This window comes from Phaethon lepturus, unplaced genomic scaffold (assembly GCF_000687285.1).
Source record: "Phaethon lepturus isolate BGI_N335 unplaced genomic scaffold, ASM68728v1 scaffold29565, whole genome shotgun sequence".
NCBI lineage: Eukaryota > Metazoa > Chordata > Aves > Phaethontiformes > Phaethontidae > Phaethon > Phaethon lepturus.
Window position 1 is genome coordinate 334 of NW_010541688.1, and position 15,737 is coordinate 16,070.

The 15,737-nt window shown below is 36.0% G+C and overlaps 1 protein-coding gene across 1 annotated transcript in view; it reads right to left on the bottom strand.

Annotated features, from left to right (window-relative positions):
- Positions 1 to 5,627: 5,627 nt before the first annotated feature.
- GSPT1 (G1 to S phase transition 1) overlaps positions 5,628 to 15,737 on the bottom strand; it is a 15,559-nt gene continuing 5,449 nt past the window's right edge. The window contains exons 6-14 of the mRNA XM_010287807.1: positions 14,457 to 14,637; positions 13,931 to 14,085; positions 12,330 to 12,470; positions 11,473 to 11,566; positions 11,060 to 11,140; positions 9,137 to 9,310; positions 8,600 to 8,689; positions 8,070 to 8,238; positions 5,628 to 7,360 (exon numbers count right to left, since the gene is read on the bottom strand). Of these exons, the coding sequence (XP_010286109.1) occupies positions 7,308 to 7,360; positions 8,070 to 8,238; positions 8,600 to 8,689; positions 9,137 to 9,310; positions 11,060 to 11,140; positions 11,473 to 11,566; positions 12,330 to 12,470; positions 13,931 to 14,085; positions 14,457 to 14,637 (1,138 nt within the window). The 3' untranslated portion in view covers positions 5,628 to 7,307. The remainder of the gene's footprint in view (positions 7,361 to 8,069; positions 8,239 to 8,599; positions 8,690 to 9,136; positions 9,311 to 11,059; positions 11,141 to 11,472; positions 11,567 to 12,329; positions 12,471 to 13,930; positions 14,086 to 14,456; positions 14,638 to 15,737) is intronic.

Sequence of the window (15,737 nt, forward strand, 5' to 3'; positions counted from 1 at the left end):
GTCCTTTCCAGCAGAGCTGCTCCCCAGCCAGTCACTCCCCAGCCCATGTTGTCGCAAGGTGCTACTCCTTCCCAAAGGGAGATTTGCATTTGCCTTTGTCGAATATCGAAAGGTTTGTGTTGCCTAATCCCTCCAGCCTGTCTAGGCCCCCTCTGTACATGACCCATGCCCTCAAGGGCATTGCTTGGTCCCCAAGTTTGATATCATCTGCAAAGTTCATGTGACCGTGCTTCAGGTCACTGGTAAAGCTATTAAATAGAACATGTCCCAGGATAAATCCCAGCAGTACTCCATTTCTTACTGGCCTTCAGGGAGAGTATAAGCCATTATCTCCACCCACAGAGCCCCATTGTTTAGGGCCCAGACCATAATATCTAGGATACGAGAAGATTGTGGGAGACTCTTGAAAGCTTTGCTAAAACTGAGGTGAATGCCATCCACTCCTTTCCCCTCATCTGCAAATCTAGTAATTTTGTCATAGAAAGGTATCAGGTTGGTCAGGATGATTTGCAGTTGGTCCATCCATCTTGATTGTTTCCAAGCTCCTCCTCCATGTGCCCAAAAATATATTCCAAGAGGACTTGTTCTATGATTTTCCCAGGGACCATGTGAGCATGACTAGTCTGTGGCTCCCAGATTCTCCTCTTGGTGTTTTCTGAAGGTGGGGCAACATTTGCTTTTTTCCAGTCTTTGGGACACTCCCTCAATTTCCTTTCGAAGATGACAGAGTCTTGATCTGACTTCAGTCAGCTCTCAGCACCCTTGAATGGAGCCCAACTGGACCCAAAATCACTTGCCCCACTCAGCAAGCATCCCACATGTCCTTCTTCAGCCTTTTGCTACTACTGTAGCAGAGAAGCTTTTCTTGTTGCCCTTGACATCCTGGCCTGTTTCAACTGTAGGTGAGCTTTTGTTCTCCTAAGACAATCCCTACATGCCTGAGCAATGTTTCTAGATTCCTTCTTTGCAGCCTATCCCTGATTTTACCTCCTGTGCTACTGTCTTTTTGCACTGGAGTGCTGTCATAAGTTCACTGTTTAGCCAAGCCAGTCTCCTGATAGATATACTTGTTTTCCTGAGTATCAGGAACAACTGTTTTTATGATTGGAGGAGGTTGCCCTTAAAGACCTGCTGCCAGCTTTCCTTAGCTCCTTTGCCCTTCAGAGCTGCCTCTCATGGGATCCTGCCTATCAGTTCTCTGAATAAACCAAAGTCTCTCTCCTGACATCCAGGGGCTGTACTGTGCTACTCATCTTCCTCACACACCTCTCAGCATCTTGAACTCCACTATTTCTGTCTCACTCCAGTTGAGGCTGTCACTGATTATCATACACCAAAACATTTCTTCCTTATGTGTCAACAGTAAAGGCAGCTACTCCATTTCAATTTAGAAATTCATTGACTGACTACATGTAAGTATCTTAATTCTTGGATGCTTATTCCTTCCAGTTCCACACTGGATAAATGCATTGTTTTGAGAACAAATCTAGCCTGGAACTATTTTGGCCTCACCCTCACATGAGGGTGCTGTATGCACCCTGGCAACTTTGGGCTGTCTGCATTCATCACACAGGTAAGCTGCTACGTGGATAATGCAGCTATGTGTGACCAGGGGCTAAATACACATGAAATTAGAGTCTTAGTCACTCACTCTTCTCCCCTAGCTTTTTTCCTGCTCTTTGCCTTTCTAGTTATGGCTTTATTCCTTCTCATCAGATATCTTGCAACAAAATTTGTCACTCTGTCAGTGTGCCAATACACAGAGAAAGGAATTAAAATACCCTAGTATCTTGACAAGCTGTTTTATGTAATGATATAGTCTGCTGGTAGAGTTCATGGAGCAACAGAGGAATAGTTGATGGCATCAAGACTTCCCTGGTCAGAGTGGAAAAAAAATCCTGGAAAATGGAAGTTTTAATTTTCTATTTTGTGATTTGTACAAATGAAGATGATAAATGAAACTGGCTAAGAAAAAGAAAAGCTATCCTTTGTTGCCATGTACTTGTATGAAGCATTGATTAGAGAAATTACAGAAAGACTAGGAACATGCAGAGTAGCCAAACAGGGCAGACTCATTAAAATCTTTATGCATATGATACTAGCTGTGGTGTTTTATAATCTGATAATTGTATTAGTCTTGCTCCTATCTCTGCATAGGCTTTGCATATTTTAGAGCAGCTATGTTTTAATAAAACATCAACTTATTATTGTGACATGTTAAAACTAAACAGAAGTAGTCAGATGACTGGGACATCTCTCTGAAAATAAGCCAAGCTAGTCTTGTAAGATATGATTGAACAGTATGTTTGAAGCCTGACTGTATTGGGTCAGCACAGCATGATCAGGGTAAAACTAAAGGGACTATTATTAGTGACTCAAATTCAAAATTATCATGTATCAGTCTCATCCAAGTACATTTTTCTGCAACATTTTAAGTCTGACATGACTAAATTTTATTTGATGTGTTTTAACTGCCTTAGTATGATCATCATCTCTTGAAAGGTGTTTGACATAGCTAATAGAGCTGTCTTGGAAAAATAAGTTAATCTCGGGACAAGAAATATTTCAGCTTAATACAGCATGCAATGAATATATACTATAAAGGGTGTGCTTTAGACTTAGCAAGTTCACAAATTAGTAGTTACTCTTTTCAGGGAAATTAGGTTTGTTACTTTCATCCGTGTTATTGCTGTACAGTAAACATTCTGCTGTAGCCCTCAATTTAACCTTGTCAGATTATGAAAGTATGTATTTTTCTGTAAACCATTTGTCACGCATTTAAATGATAGCATTTAAAATTATGTAATTGCAAGCCACTCTACCTCATTACTTATTTAAAAGGATGTTTCTATATACCCTTAATTTTATACTTTCTCCTAGCAAAACCATTTACAAGTAGCAATTCTTTCTGCTGTAAACAGGTCTTTGAGGTTTAGAATTATTCCCTTAGTGTGCACCCCAAAAGTTGCAGTACCAGGCTTGTGTTCCTCCAGATCGTTTGATGGTAGATGTCAAAATCCCAGGTCTCTATAAGCATACTTCTTGCAACAAAAGTAGCACAAAGAACAGGCAGAAATTATAATCCTGTTATAATCCTTGGCCTATCATCAGTTCTACGGGTTTGACAGATGACGGGAACGCAGCCTCAAGTACCTTTTTTTAATCCAACAGTTAGTCTGTCATATCTCTTCTTACTCTTATTCAGAAATATGTGGACTTTTTCAGGTGTATGTAACTGAGGGGGACATGTAGAAACTTTTTGGGAAGGAAAGCCAATGAAAGGATATGTATTACTATAAGTTATATATACACAGGACAGATTTTAGGTTTGTTAGCATTAATTTCCATTTTATATTAAGACTAGACTCCTTTCTAGCATTTCTTCAGAGGAAAAGGAGTATTTTCTCAGGTTTATAGTGTGTTAAAGTAAACACAAAGAAAGAAACAGGTTCACAATACAAAATCTTCAGTAGTAACTCCAGTTTTGTTGGTATATTTTTCTTTACCAAATCCTCTATAGGGTATACAAAACCAGCAGAACAAGTAAGAGCCTTTAAGTATCAATTCAGGAAGAAAAGAGTCTTGTCTGGAGTACATTTCATCTGCTTTAACATCATTATTTAAACAGTCTGCATTAAGAACCAAAAAGCCAGAGTAGTACAGAATCAAATACTTGGGACATTGAAACAATCTGTTTTTCTTAGGTGATATTCAGTAATAAACACTTATAAAAACACGTATCTCATAATTAACATAGTTTTTAAGATATGGACTGGTGCCACAATTAGTCTAAAACAGAGGTTCTTCATTAAGCAATTTTTGCTGGGCTTTTATGCCACTGAAAAAAATCTGTGGAGGGGCATAAAATCAATGACCAGCAAATATCCCCTTGGATAAACCTCCTTAAATTAGCCATTTTTCTTACAACACTATTACACCATCATCAGTAGCCTGTTGTTCAAGAATAAAGTTTACTACCAGAGTGTCTCAGGAAACCAATGCCATCATGTTTGTTCATCAGTTCCCAATTGTCTGCAAAGATGGCCAAGGTAGCTTGAATGGTTTCAAGTAGGTAGTTGATGGCAAGGTTAGGCAACTGACTGGCGTACCCATTCCTCCATTTAGTGTACTTTATTTCTTGTAACTTGCAGAAACAAGTAATTATTTTCCTGTTGCAAAATAATTAGCACTGCTGCACAGATTTTTTTTTAACATTTAATTATTGTTACATATACCAAGGCTTTCAGTTCAGGGACATACAAGGTCTTAATTTATAGAATGATAATTTATGCTTTTATAAGTTACATCATGGCTATACAGTTAAGCCATATCTACACTACAAACTTTGGCCAACAGTCAGGGAGAATAGAAATGATCCTCGTTGGTACCACACTGCACGTACAGACTGCTGTAAATGCCGTTATACTGGGAGGGGGGCAAACCCCAAATCCCTCCTTTCTGCAGAAACATGCTCACAGTTTTGCTGGTATGAGTTGCATTCATGCCAGGACCCATGAATACTCTGCCAGTATCATAAGCTAGCACAGTTACACTGGCAGTGCTCCTAGGGTTCCTGTAGCTTCAATCCAACTTCTATTTCCCCTTCTTTATTTTTTTTTCTTCCTTTCAGCTGTTGTGGTTGCACAGCTCCTTTATTTTTTTCATCTTCAAAGCAGCATACCACATGTTTTCAGAAAAGGAAGTATTCAAAATGGTCATTTAAAAAACGTTTATTACATCAGTGAATCAGCAAATAGTATTTATTTCAAACAAAGCCACATTATGTGTTTTTTCTTCTTCCATCTAGATTTAGCTGTACTCAATAGTAGTAAAAATGGAACTATAAAATGCAGCATGGAGATGAAATGAAAAAGTTGAGATATAATCTGAGGACTAGTCAAATAGCTCTTGGTTCAGCTGTTCTACCCAAAATGCAGCCAATGTGTGTAGATTTATGCCTTACATTTTTGTATCACTATGTCTGTTATAGAATGCAAATATTTTATACCCAAATAAAAACCTCTTACAGGTTAGCGATATCTTTAATTGTATTATGTAGATTCTGTTAATGAACTTGACTTAATTTAGCCTCCCTTTACAGACAAGGTGACCTTCACTGGATTTATGGAAATGGTAATCAAATGCACTAGATGGGATGAGTAATGGAAATGCTAAGACTTTCTATCTACTGGTATTTCAACCCACCAGATGATTTTTCAGTTTAAGAATAAATACTCAGTCCAGCCTCAAAATAATGAAGTTTCAAAATCCCTCATTAAGTTTGCTCAGAAGTAGAAAAATTCTGCTAGAACATCATGTAGTCTTGAGATGCATATCAATGATTTGAAAAAAAAGTTTTAAAAGCTCTAACAATTTAGGAATCTAACTGTAAATATTCTCCAATAATGGTCTTTGCAAATTTCAAATCCATGAGCTTACTTCAGGAAAGCAGTCAGATATGTGGAAGTTGTAAGTCAATCCAGAATATGAACAAGACAGTAAGTTTCCTTGGCTTTTGATGTCTTCATTAGTTTAAGATCCAAGGAACTGTGTTTTTTTTTCACTTGGTAGGAAGAAAAAATGTTACTTTAAAACCCTGATTTACCACAAAAATAAAAGCCCAGAGATTTGCAGACATAATAAAATTTATTTAAATTCCATGCATTACGGTAGCTACAAGTGTAGTCATATGAAACTGAAGGACAATAACTTCTTCTGTCCATACAATGTAGCTGTAAGTGAAATGAATGGGAGTTCCACAGTTACAAAGAAACAAAACAAAAAAAAAAAACCCAAAAAAGGTAAATCTGTTTCAGTTTTGAGTTATCTGTGAATTCAGATACAGTCACTAGACTGTAAACTTTTGGGGGAGGAGATGGGCTCACCACAATTGTACAACTGAAAATGTTTAGTTTAAGACATTCTGAAGAAGCTCTGAAGATACCTTTTAATTCTTACGACTAATACTCTGGGAAATGAAAAAAAATCTGTTAGCCTTCATCCTAATTGTTAGAATCAGGATAGAAATTCGAGACAGTCCAAAGTGCAGCTAAATAGGCTTTTATTTTGCAGCTCCTTCAAGTTGTACTGAGTAAGCTTTATTTTGAACCAGTTTTGCTTTAATTTCTCAAGAAAAACTTCACTGGCCCTCATAAGCTTACATTGCTTTTTGATATGCAAAAATTTACAGACTGTGCTTGATTCTGACCCTCCCATATTTCAGTATGTGCAAACTCTTAGGGATTTAAATAGTCTTTCTCCCTCTCAGTTCAGACTGATCTTTAAAACAGCAAGGATTAATCCAGCCCTCTAAATTAAAGACAGCGTGAACTGAGTAACTTACATAACTGGCACTTTTTAATTGGCCCAGTTCTCCCACAAAATGCAGCTCTTATAAATACTAACAGGCACGATTGCCACAAATTCTCTTATTTTTGCAAGTTTCACTGATTTACTGGTTGTTAGCATTTTCTGCAGTTAAGAATTTAATAATGCTGTATTTTTATAGAGACACAATATGTAGTTCTAGCCTTCAAAATTGACGTACTGTGTCTAGTAATGATGTTAAGTCAACCTAAATTTGCTGAAGATATTAACAAATGTAAAGCTAATGAAGGTGCCACATTTGCATGAATGTTTTTTAATTTTAAGAATGCATTCAAAGGGAAGGAGCAAACCTAATTATTTTAATACAAACTCAGTTGAGTGCCCAATTGCCTCATTTAAAACTGTGTGTGTAGGGAGGCTGAGGAGTTTAGAAAAGTCCAAGTAACCAAATATCTAGGTTACTGGAAAGTTAAAAAGCTAATGCAACTGCGTTACATCCAGATAAAAAACATTATTCAAAAGCAATTCAAATACCGAAAAAGATTTCAAATTGAATAGTTTATTAACATGGTAGTTGTCTTTGTAACATGTGCACACACACTCGCACACTCTGAATGATCTGCCTGAAAAAAAAGAGGTCTTAATATATACGCTGGGGGAAATTAAACATTAAAAATCTTTTAGATTTTCATAATTATAGGCAATTATGTCCACATCACTTACAAAGCTATTGCCGAATCTTTCCAAGGAAGCAGAATTTGGGAGAAAAAAAAATTCTTTTTGGGAAAATTCAACAGTGGCATAGCAGAGCTCTCAATATGAGAAAGCTGACATAATGTGGACCTTTGCTGTGAAATTTGTCTTTGCAAAATATGGGGAGAAGTTTATCAATGGGCAGAAAATAAGAAGGCGGTGTGAAGTAGGCTTTTGCAGAGTCGATTTTCCTCACAGTATTGTGCGGGGGTCATTGAGAAAAATGTTTAGTCCTTCTCTGGAACCAGTTTCAGAACTTTTCCAATTGCAATGGTCTTACCTAAACCAAGGAGACAAACAGTAGAGTTACATATATTGTGAAAAGAAGTCTCTAAAATACATGAAAACTTTCCCCAAAAAGGCTCTCCAGAGTATTAGAAATAATGCAGACAATAAATTGTTGTATTGTAGAATGAAAGCACCAGTGTATTTTAAAAGCACAATAAAATCTTAAAAATAGTAAAAATGCTATTCTCACAGTAAAGAATACAACATGGATTGTGGAAAGCCTGCTCTATATTCATCTAAGGAGAAGGCAAAACAGAATCATTCTACTTGATCTGTTTACTCCTTTTAAAGATAACTTATTTTAAATACACCCCACTAATCTACGAATTTTACCAGGGTGAACACGAGTTAAAGCCAAACATACAACCTCCCTTATCTTTTCCAACTTTAAATAGAGAAACTATGATATTCATATTGTTGCTGGACATTCGAGGATGCATTAAGAAAACAGACCTGTTAATTTTTCAAATTCAACCTTTTGTTTCATAGTTTACATTTCTGTACATTATTCCTCAAATATAAAACACACTTTTTGTTACTAGCAAGAACTCTTTGAGTTTGCTTAGATTTACTTTTCCATTGTTACCCAGACAGTGATTTCCAGTAGATACCAGCATTTTAATACCTCATTGCCAGGCATGGTCTCCTATTTCAAATAACTCTTTTTTCAGCAGTTAAAACTGTTGATCAAGTGGTCTTACCCTCATCTCTTAAGGTAAAGCGACCCATCTGAGGGAAATCTTTGAATGTCTCAAGGCAGATAGTTCCTGCTGTCCTTAAACGAGCAATGCATACTTGATCTTGTTTCACAAAACGAGGCCGTGTCTTACTTTTTTCTCCTGTTTTTTTGTCTACCAAGCAGATTAAGGCCTGTATGAGGGGGAAAAAAAAAAAAAATCTGAGTGCTGAAATAAGGGTTATTTTTTCTTTATGAACAAAACCAAAGTGGTCTAAGAAAGAAAATACTTAGCAATAAAAAAAAACCATACCAAGAAAACCCCAACCTTCTAACCTTCTTTTACTGCAGAGTCAATTGTCACTTACCACACTTTTCAGAAGGCTTATGCTAAGTTACAGCCATTTTTGGTTGTGTTACAGTACTGACCAAGGATTCCATTCAAGGCTGCAGCTTTGTTGCACTAGTTGCCCTACAGATGCATGTCATGACAGAACTCCTCACCCAAAGAAGTGGGTTGTTCATATTCACATCACAACTTAAAAGGACACTTACTGTTATTTCAACTTCTTCAATACAGGTGTGGATGTGCAGCACAGCATTATAACCTGGGCAGATAATGGATTTGTGCTCAATTATCACTATCTGCAAAACAATTAAAAGTGCATTTTTCCTCATTTCGGTTATAAAAGAGCAGGGAATAACCACATACAGAACTATATTAAAATGTATAGTTGAACAATACACACAACAAACTTTTGTGAAAGAAACAAACTTATAAATGATTAAGCTGTTTATAATATGAAAGTATAAAATTTAAGAATTGGTCTGACAAGATCTTGCTTTCATGATTATAGGTGTCTAAAACTTCATTAAGAAGTTACATTTGAAACAAATGACATTTTAAAAACTCAAATTACGTCAGCGTGTTTTTTATATATATATATTATTGTCAATTTAGTGATATGATAGTGAATAATAAATCTGAACTGAAACTTGGAACTACTGAAGTTTAGATTTCGTGAAAACACAAGAAAACTATTTTAATGCTTTTTAGCCATCTATTCAGCAATTAAATGCTAGTTATTCTACCTGGGCATCAAATGTGCGTCCAGAATGACACAGGTTGTTGGGATCACAGAGAATAAATCCTGGAAGGATCTCTTCTTCTTCAATTCCCTTCAGTCTGATCTTTAGATTTTCACCTGGGGCTACTGAATCAGTTTCTACATCATCAGAAAGGATTCCAAGAACCTCCACATTGTGCTTAAAGAAAGCAAAAATGCAATTTTCTATTGTGCAAATTTCTATTTCTGGTACAAAATTTTAATACAACAGGATTTCAATAAATAATTTAATTACAGTTTAAATTCGTTATATTAAGCTCTGCAAGCTTCAGAACATTTAAAATATTTGAATGATGAGTTATTAATATCTAAAATAGTATAATCAAATATATTTTAATGTAATTCTATAGTATATATGCAGTGGAAAGCAAATTTCAAAAATATCCACTATTTCTCAAAGTGAAATGAATTTAAAACTTATATAAAGAGATGAGAGATACAATGGATGCATATTATCTAAGGCGAATGCAACAGCCATATTGTTGTGTAGACTCATTACATTCAAAATAACAGTCTGAACATAAATGCAATCCTAGGAATTCTAGAATCCCAAAATTCTACAAGATTTCCTGGAGAAGATGATAAAATACAAATGTATGTTAATGACGCTCTCCAAGCAGACACCAAAATGTATTTCCCAACGTTCCTATATGTTGAAAACTCTTCTGATTTTTGTATCTTTACACAGTACTAGATATCAACAGAAAATAAATTTTGGAAAGGCAGAGAAGGTAAAAGGAAGGAGTAGTTTCAGAAAGAGGTCTATTGTTCTGACTTCCTGATGTTTTAGTTCAACCCTCATTAGCTGCCAAATTATTACTAAAAAAAAAGTCATCAAAAGCACTGGCTATTTACTGAATACAAATTCTGTAGCTGTTTAGTTGAAGCCATTTACGGCTTATGAATTTCTCCTAATCAACCCCAAAATAACATAGGTGTCAGATGTGTGTCAAGCAGTGTTATAAAAAGCCACTGTCTGTTAAATTACCTTAAAAGCTGAAAAGCATATCAAACCGTCTAAGTTTAATTTCAACTTTCAGCAGCTCTTGAGAAAGGTGACATGGAAGTCAATCTAATTAACATATTTTGATTAGGAAATACTTTCAATAAGCTGTAGATTTATTATACATTTGAGTTTAGAGACATTTCCTAGCAAAACTACCTCAGCTTAAAGAATTGGAAAAAGCAGGTCAGCTTAAATCAAGATGACACGATTAGGTAAGAACAAAATTTCCAAACCTCTCTTCTAAGAAACCAATGGAAACAAACATCATCATTAGTTGAGTACACTATTGACGTCCACTGCCTCTTCCCAACTATGTTTTCACATCCTTCATTTTCCTATTTTCACATTCTTCAGGGCAGCACAATGATTCCAAATAGTGATCTTACATTATGGAACAGCCACCTACCTGCACAAACAACCTATTCTTAACTAAAGCCAACTTTAGGTCTTTCATTGGAACACACTATGTACTGTTTGTATCCTTTGATTTTTTTCCTATTTCCCTTTGGAGAAGGGAAAAGAGGAAAAAAAGGGGGGCGGGGGGCAGGCAGAGAGAAGGAAAGTTTTGAGCAATATTAACCCATGGCAAGAAAAAGGTTTTGTGGGCCAACTGTACAAATGCAAAGTAAACCACAGTTCAAGTAAGCTATAATGATTTGTAGCCCAGCAATTGAGTTTACTAAGGAGAGACAACCAGTGTTCTGAATGCTAAGGAAGTAAAGTACCCACACACCTCCGGAAACACCACTCATGCAAAACATGAAAGCCTAGTTGTGTTCAATGAGCAATAAAACATTTTCTGATTTAAAGTAATTAGTATTTTTAAGCATCAAGCTCTTTTGTAGGCTAGTAACATTTTTTAATATCTAAACGTTACCATACCTTGTTTGGCATCATCACAAGCTGTTGTCCTTTGCAAATAGAGCCTGACTCCAGCTTCCCAAGGACCACAGTGCCCATATCCTTCACAAGAAGAAATTATTACAGAAAAATTGAAAACATTTTTCTGAAGATTCTGCTCTATTTAAGTATGATTACTTAACCCGATTAAGTTATTTAGCACTGCTATACTTAATGTTTTCATGAGAACAGTTTCCAAAAATTACAAATTTCAAAGTCTCATATAATGCCAAAATTATTTACTTCCCCTCCCTACCTCCATTCTACAGTTGGAAATGTGGACATATTAAAGGGAAAAAAAAAAGATACCCTCTAAAAATACATTAAATCGTCCATTTTACTGTTTTCTGAAAACAGTCCATTTATATTTCAAATCCTATTATTTTAATTTGTACCTTATATTTATCCACAATTGGCAGCCTGATTGGTCCATCAACTGAACGGTTGAAGTTTGGCAAATTATCCAGGTATGGAATAAATGGTAATCCACTAAAAGAGCAGAAGGTATTTGTTTCAATTTCATAAGCACCCTTGTATTTAAAAATTACTCAGAATGGATAAATGCAGTCCAACAAAAGGAATTATGTTCATTCTGTCGTCAATAAAAAGTGACCTCTAAGACAGTTAAATCTACCAGTAACATCCCACCATTAGTGTCCACTTTACCCTAGCTAACATGTTAATACCCAGGAAGTACATGTAACTTTTAAGTTACATTACAGGCATATTTTACACAAATTATTACAAATTAATTATTCCTTTGAGAATTTTGCTAGATATGTAACATGTTTTGGAAATAAAAACCCATAAGCTAGGTCCAAACATGATTTTCATTAATATGTTTTAACTGCCATGAACAATATTGGAAAACATGACATCTAGTGAGAGACATGGCTTGTCACTAATTATAATACAGCTTCAAGCAAACTGTCCACATCAAACAATTACTCATTCTAGCAACATGTCAGCTGCAGCATCACTGGAAAATTCAAGGGCTAGTATGGCACTCAAACTGACAAAGCCAAAGAATACTGCAAATACTACTAACTGCTAACTTTAATCTTCTGCAGTTAGCAAATGCTTTTATTGGGCTCATTGCATGGCTGTGTTCTTGTTGCCCTGACTGTATTTCCTCAAGCACTTTAGAACACAGCTACAATATACCATACTGTACTTCTTCCTAGCTTCACTGTAGCATTTACTTTTATTGAAATAAAGCAAATATCCAAGTTGTTCAATTTAAGATACATACATATACCAAGGACAGAATTCTGACTGTTCTTTAAGGTTTGCTCCAGTCAGTCCCGAGCAGGGCATGAAATGAATATCCTTTTTGGGATTGAAGCCAACTTTCTTCAAAAATGGAACCAGTTTCTCTTTACATTCCTCATATCTATTAAAATGATAAGGAGATCAAGATAAGTTTCAGTTATTCCAGCATGACATAATACTGTGCTTTAAAAAAACCCAACAAAACCCAGAAATGTTTAATTTTCATCAGTTAAGTTATTCTGTAAGCAGCATGCAAACCTAATAAAGCTTTATGGCCTATTTGCATCTTCCCCCCAATCTTCCAGCACAACTCTGTATTGTCTATTCCCCCTCATTTCTCTGCTCCATAAAGCAGTTTTCCCCATATACCTCAATTACTGGGCTGAGTAGGCAGCAGCATATGCTGTAATCTGCTTATAAGCAAGAGATCCAGGCGAAGACAGCAGAATAGACCAAGCAGACAGCTACTGAGGTCAGCTGCAGGCTTTCACTTTAGTGGTGGCTTGGTCTCCTCCGATCTCCTACATAATTTCCTAAGACTGCATAATATTTACTTCTGTTAAAGTTCTTCCCCTCAGTCAGTTTCAGCTGGATTCTATGTCAGAAGGTTGGGGCAGGACGAAGACAGCACAACTGGGCATGCCTTATTCTCTTAGTAAACTAGGCTGATGGTGTAAGGTTGCATAGCCCCTCATAGCTTTCCAAAAAAACTTTCATGATTCTTGACAGCACAGCAAGTTCTCTGACAACTCTTCTTACTACACTGTAGAAGAAAACTGTATCTCATTATTACACAAGTATCTCTGGGGAAGGACTAAGTTACACTTTTTAGCACCCAGCTTAAAGGGGTGAGAAGAAAGATGTGACAGAAGCCATAAAAAGACCTAAGTTTTGACACTTAGGAAAATTAGAACCCTTTAGTAACGGGAAAATTAGAACCCTTTAGTAACATTTGAGCATTAGGGCAGAAAAGAATAACTTAATCCTTTTTATGTGTTATTTAAATATTACATATTGACTTGCTAGGTATTTTTACCTGGCCTGTATCATTGCAAGATTCCCTCCCTCCCCACTTCTCAGCCTGTAATCAGGAACTACTTTAATATATTATCTGCTTATTCAATTCAGCTTATCATAAAAGAACAACTCCAAATAATACAGGGTGGACACATAAGGTGAACAGGATAATGCAGTTCTCATCAAGTCTAAGCTAGGAGTTTAGCAGAAATGTGGCCAAGCAATGAAGAATCTTGCAAACTAAACTACTGAAAACAGTGTCTTCCTTTTAGGTTCAGTATAAGTTTCCAAGTCAACAATTAAACTACGTTAGAATGCATGGAATTGCTAGATATGGCTGCATGGATCCAAAAAGTTGAAAGTGAATGTTTTAAAGTAGCATAGAACTTCAAGCTTAGTTGAGAGGCACTGTACTAGGCACTATGCTTCTGTTTTTCCTGCAATTTTGATACCTCTGTATTTAGTCCACCATTTTTGCCACAGAAATGGGATACAAAAAATTACTTAGGAATTACTTTATTTCAGTATCTTTTAATGAAGATTTTTTTAAAATATTGAACTCACCTTTCATTACTCCAGTTTACAGTTGGATCATCCATTTTATTAATAAGAACTATTAAATGTTTTACACCCGCTGTTTTTGCTAACATGGCGTGTTCTCTTGTTTGTCCACCTTTCTCAAATCCAGTTTCAAACTCTCCTTTTCTTGCAGAAATAACCTAATAAAAAATACACATTTTAATAAAATTTCTACAACTCTCTCAACAGAAGAATTGAAAATGGGTAATAATGCCTTATTGAAAAATAACTTCAGGTAGTCAAAACTGGTAAAAGCTTTCAAAATGCACTGGTATGCCCTCAACATTACCCATTAGTTTCTGCACTGACACATATAAAAATCACATGACACCTGTGGACAGTTTTATGAAGCTGTTAAGTTACTCCAAAAACCACTCAACTTGGTAGACTTAAGATTTGTAAATTTTGCCCACTGTAACTAACCAAAGGAGTAAACAAGCAAACACAAAATAAAATTCAAAAGCTTAATTCCACAATATATCCAAAATAAAAGAATCTGATTTGTCCTTACCAGCACAGCAAGATCAGCTTGAGAAGCCCCACCAATCATATTTGGAACAAAGCTCTTATGTCCAGGAGCATCTAGAATAGTGAAGTGTTTCTTCTCAGTTTCAAAATAGGCACGACCCACTTCTACTGTTTTACCTTTGTCTCGTTCTTCTTGGTTTGTGTCTAAGGCCCACGAAAGGTACCTAAAAGAAACCAACCCAAATGTTCTATTTTTGTATTAAATTTTACTAAATTTATGTATGAGGATTTGTATTTTTATTCTGCTCAACTATTCTAACCACCTCAGCATTACTGAACTTAAGCACTTCCAAGGCCAATAGCGATTTTTACTGAATGTTTTGTGTATATATAGTGAGCTGTAGTGCCCAGTGCTAGCTCTCCCTCACACACCTAGAAGAATGCAATTCTAAAAAACAATTTTCAATTACTATGTTCTCCAGGTGTGACGTAACCTCAAATACTTTAAGCTTTGCCTCAGTTTGAAAAACACCTCCGGATCAAATACAAAACAATTCCTCTTTCTCAGCATAATTAACTAAAAAATTAGTTCTGATTTGCACATATTCATGTTATGAGAACTACTATTATTAGTCCTCATTTATTTGCACATATTAAAGAGAAGCTGGCTATGAAATAGACACCATCTTTATTCACTCTATCTTTGATACTTTGATCGTATCAACTGTTGTCCCCTCCTCATTATATTTTATCCCATTGGCCATTGACAAACAAGTTAGATTTAAGTTAGACAGATGAACCACAATTTCAAAAAAAGATTGTTTAGCTCCTTCAGGTGTTGGTGAATAGAAAGAAGAAGAAAAATGAATACTCTCACTAAGGAGAAGAAAAGTAGTAATAACTAAATTGAACTGGCTTAACATACCAATATTTTTCATCATTAACAGCAGCTTATAAAGATCTTTAGTTTGTCTTCTGCATTGACTGGATAATGTCTGAAGAGACACTGCTAACTCAGCTGACCAGTGATCAGAGAGGGAGTGTCAGGGACTATTAATCACAAAGATGTCCTTTCCAGCTCAAGAGGTTCCTGAGTCAGAGAAAGCACTAAACATTGAGAATTATGGATATATAACCACAGTCTTCCCCAAGCAGTAGCTATTTGTCACTGATCGAGGTCTAGGTAGCATGCTAGATGGCTTTTGGTTTGTACCAGTACGAGTGCTCCTCTATGTTGTAATCTTCACCATGGCCTGTGTTTCTGGAAGATTTCAGACAAGCCAAAGGTCAGGTTTTACTCAGCTAACAAGAGTCAAGCAGGAAT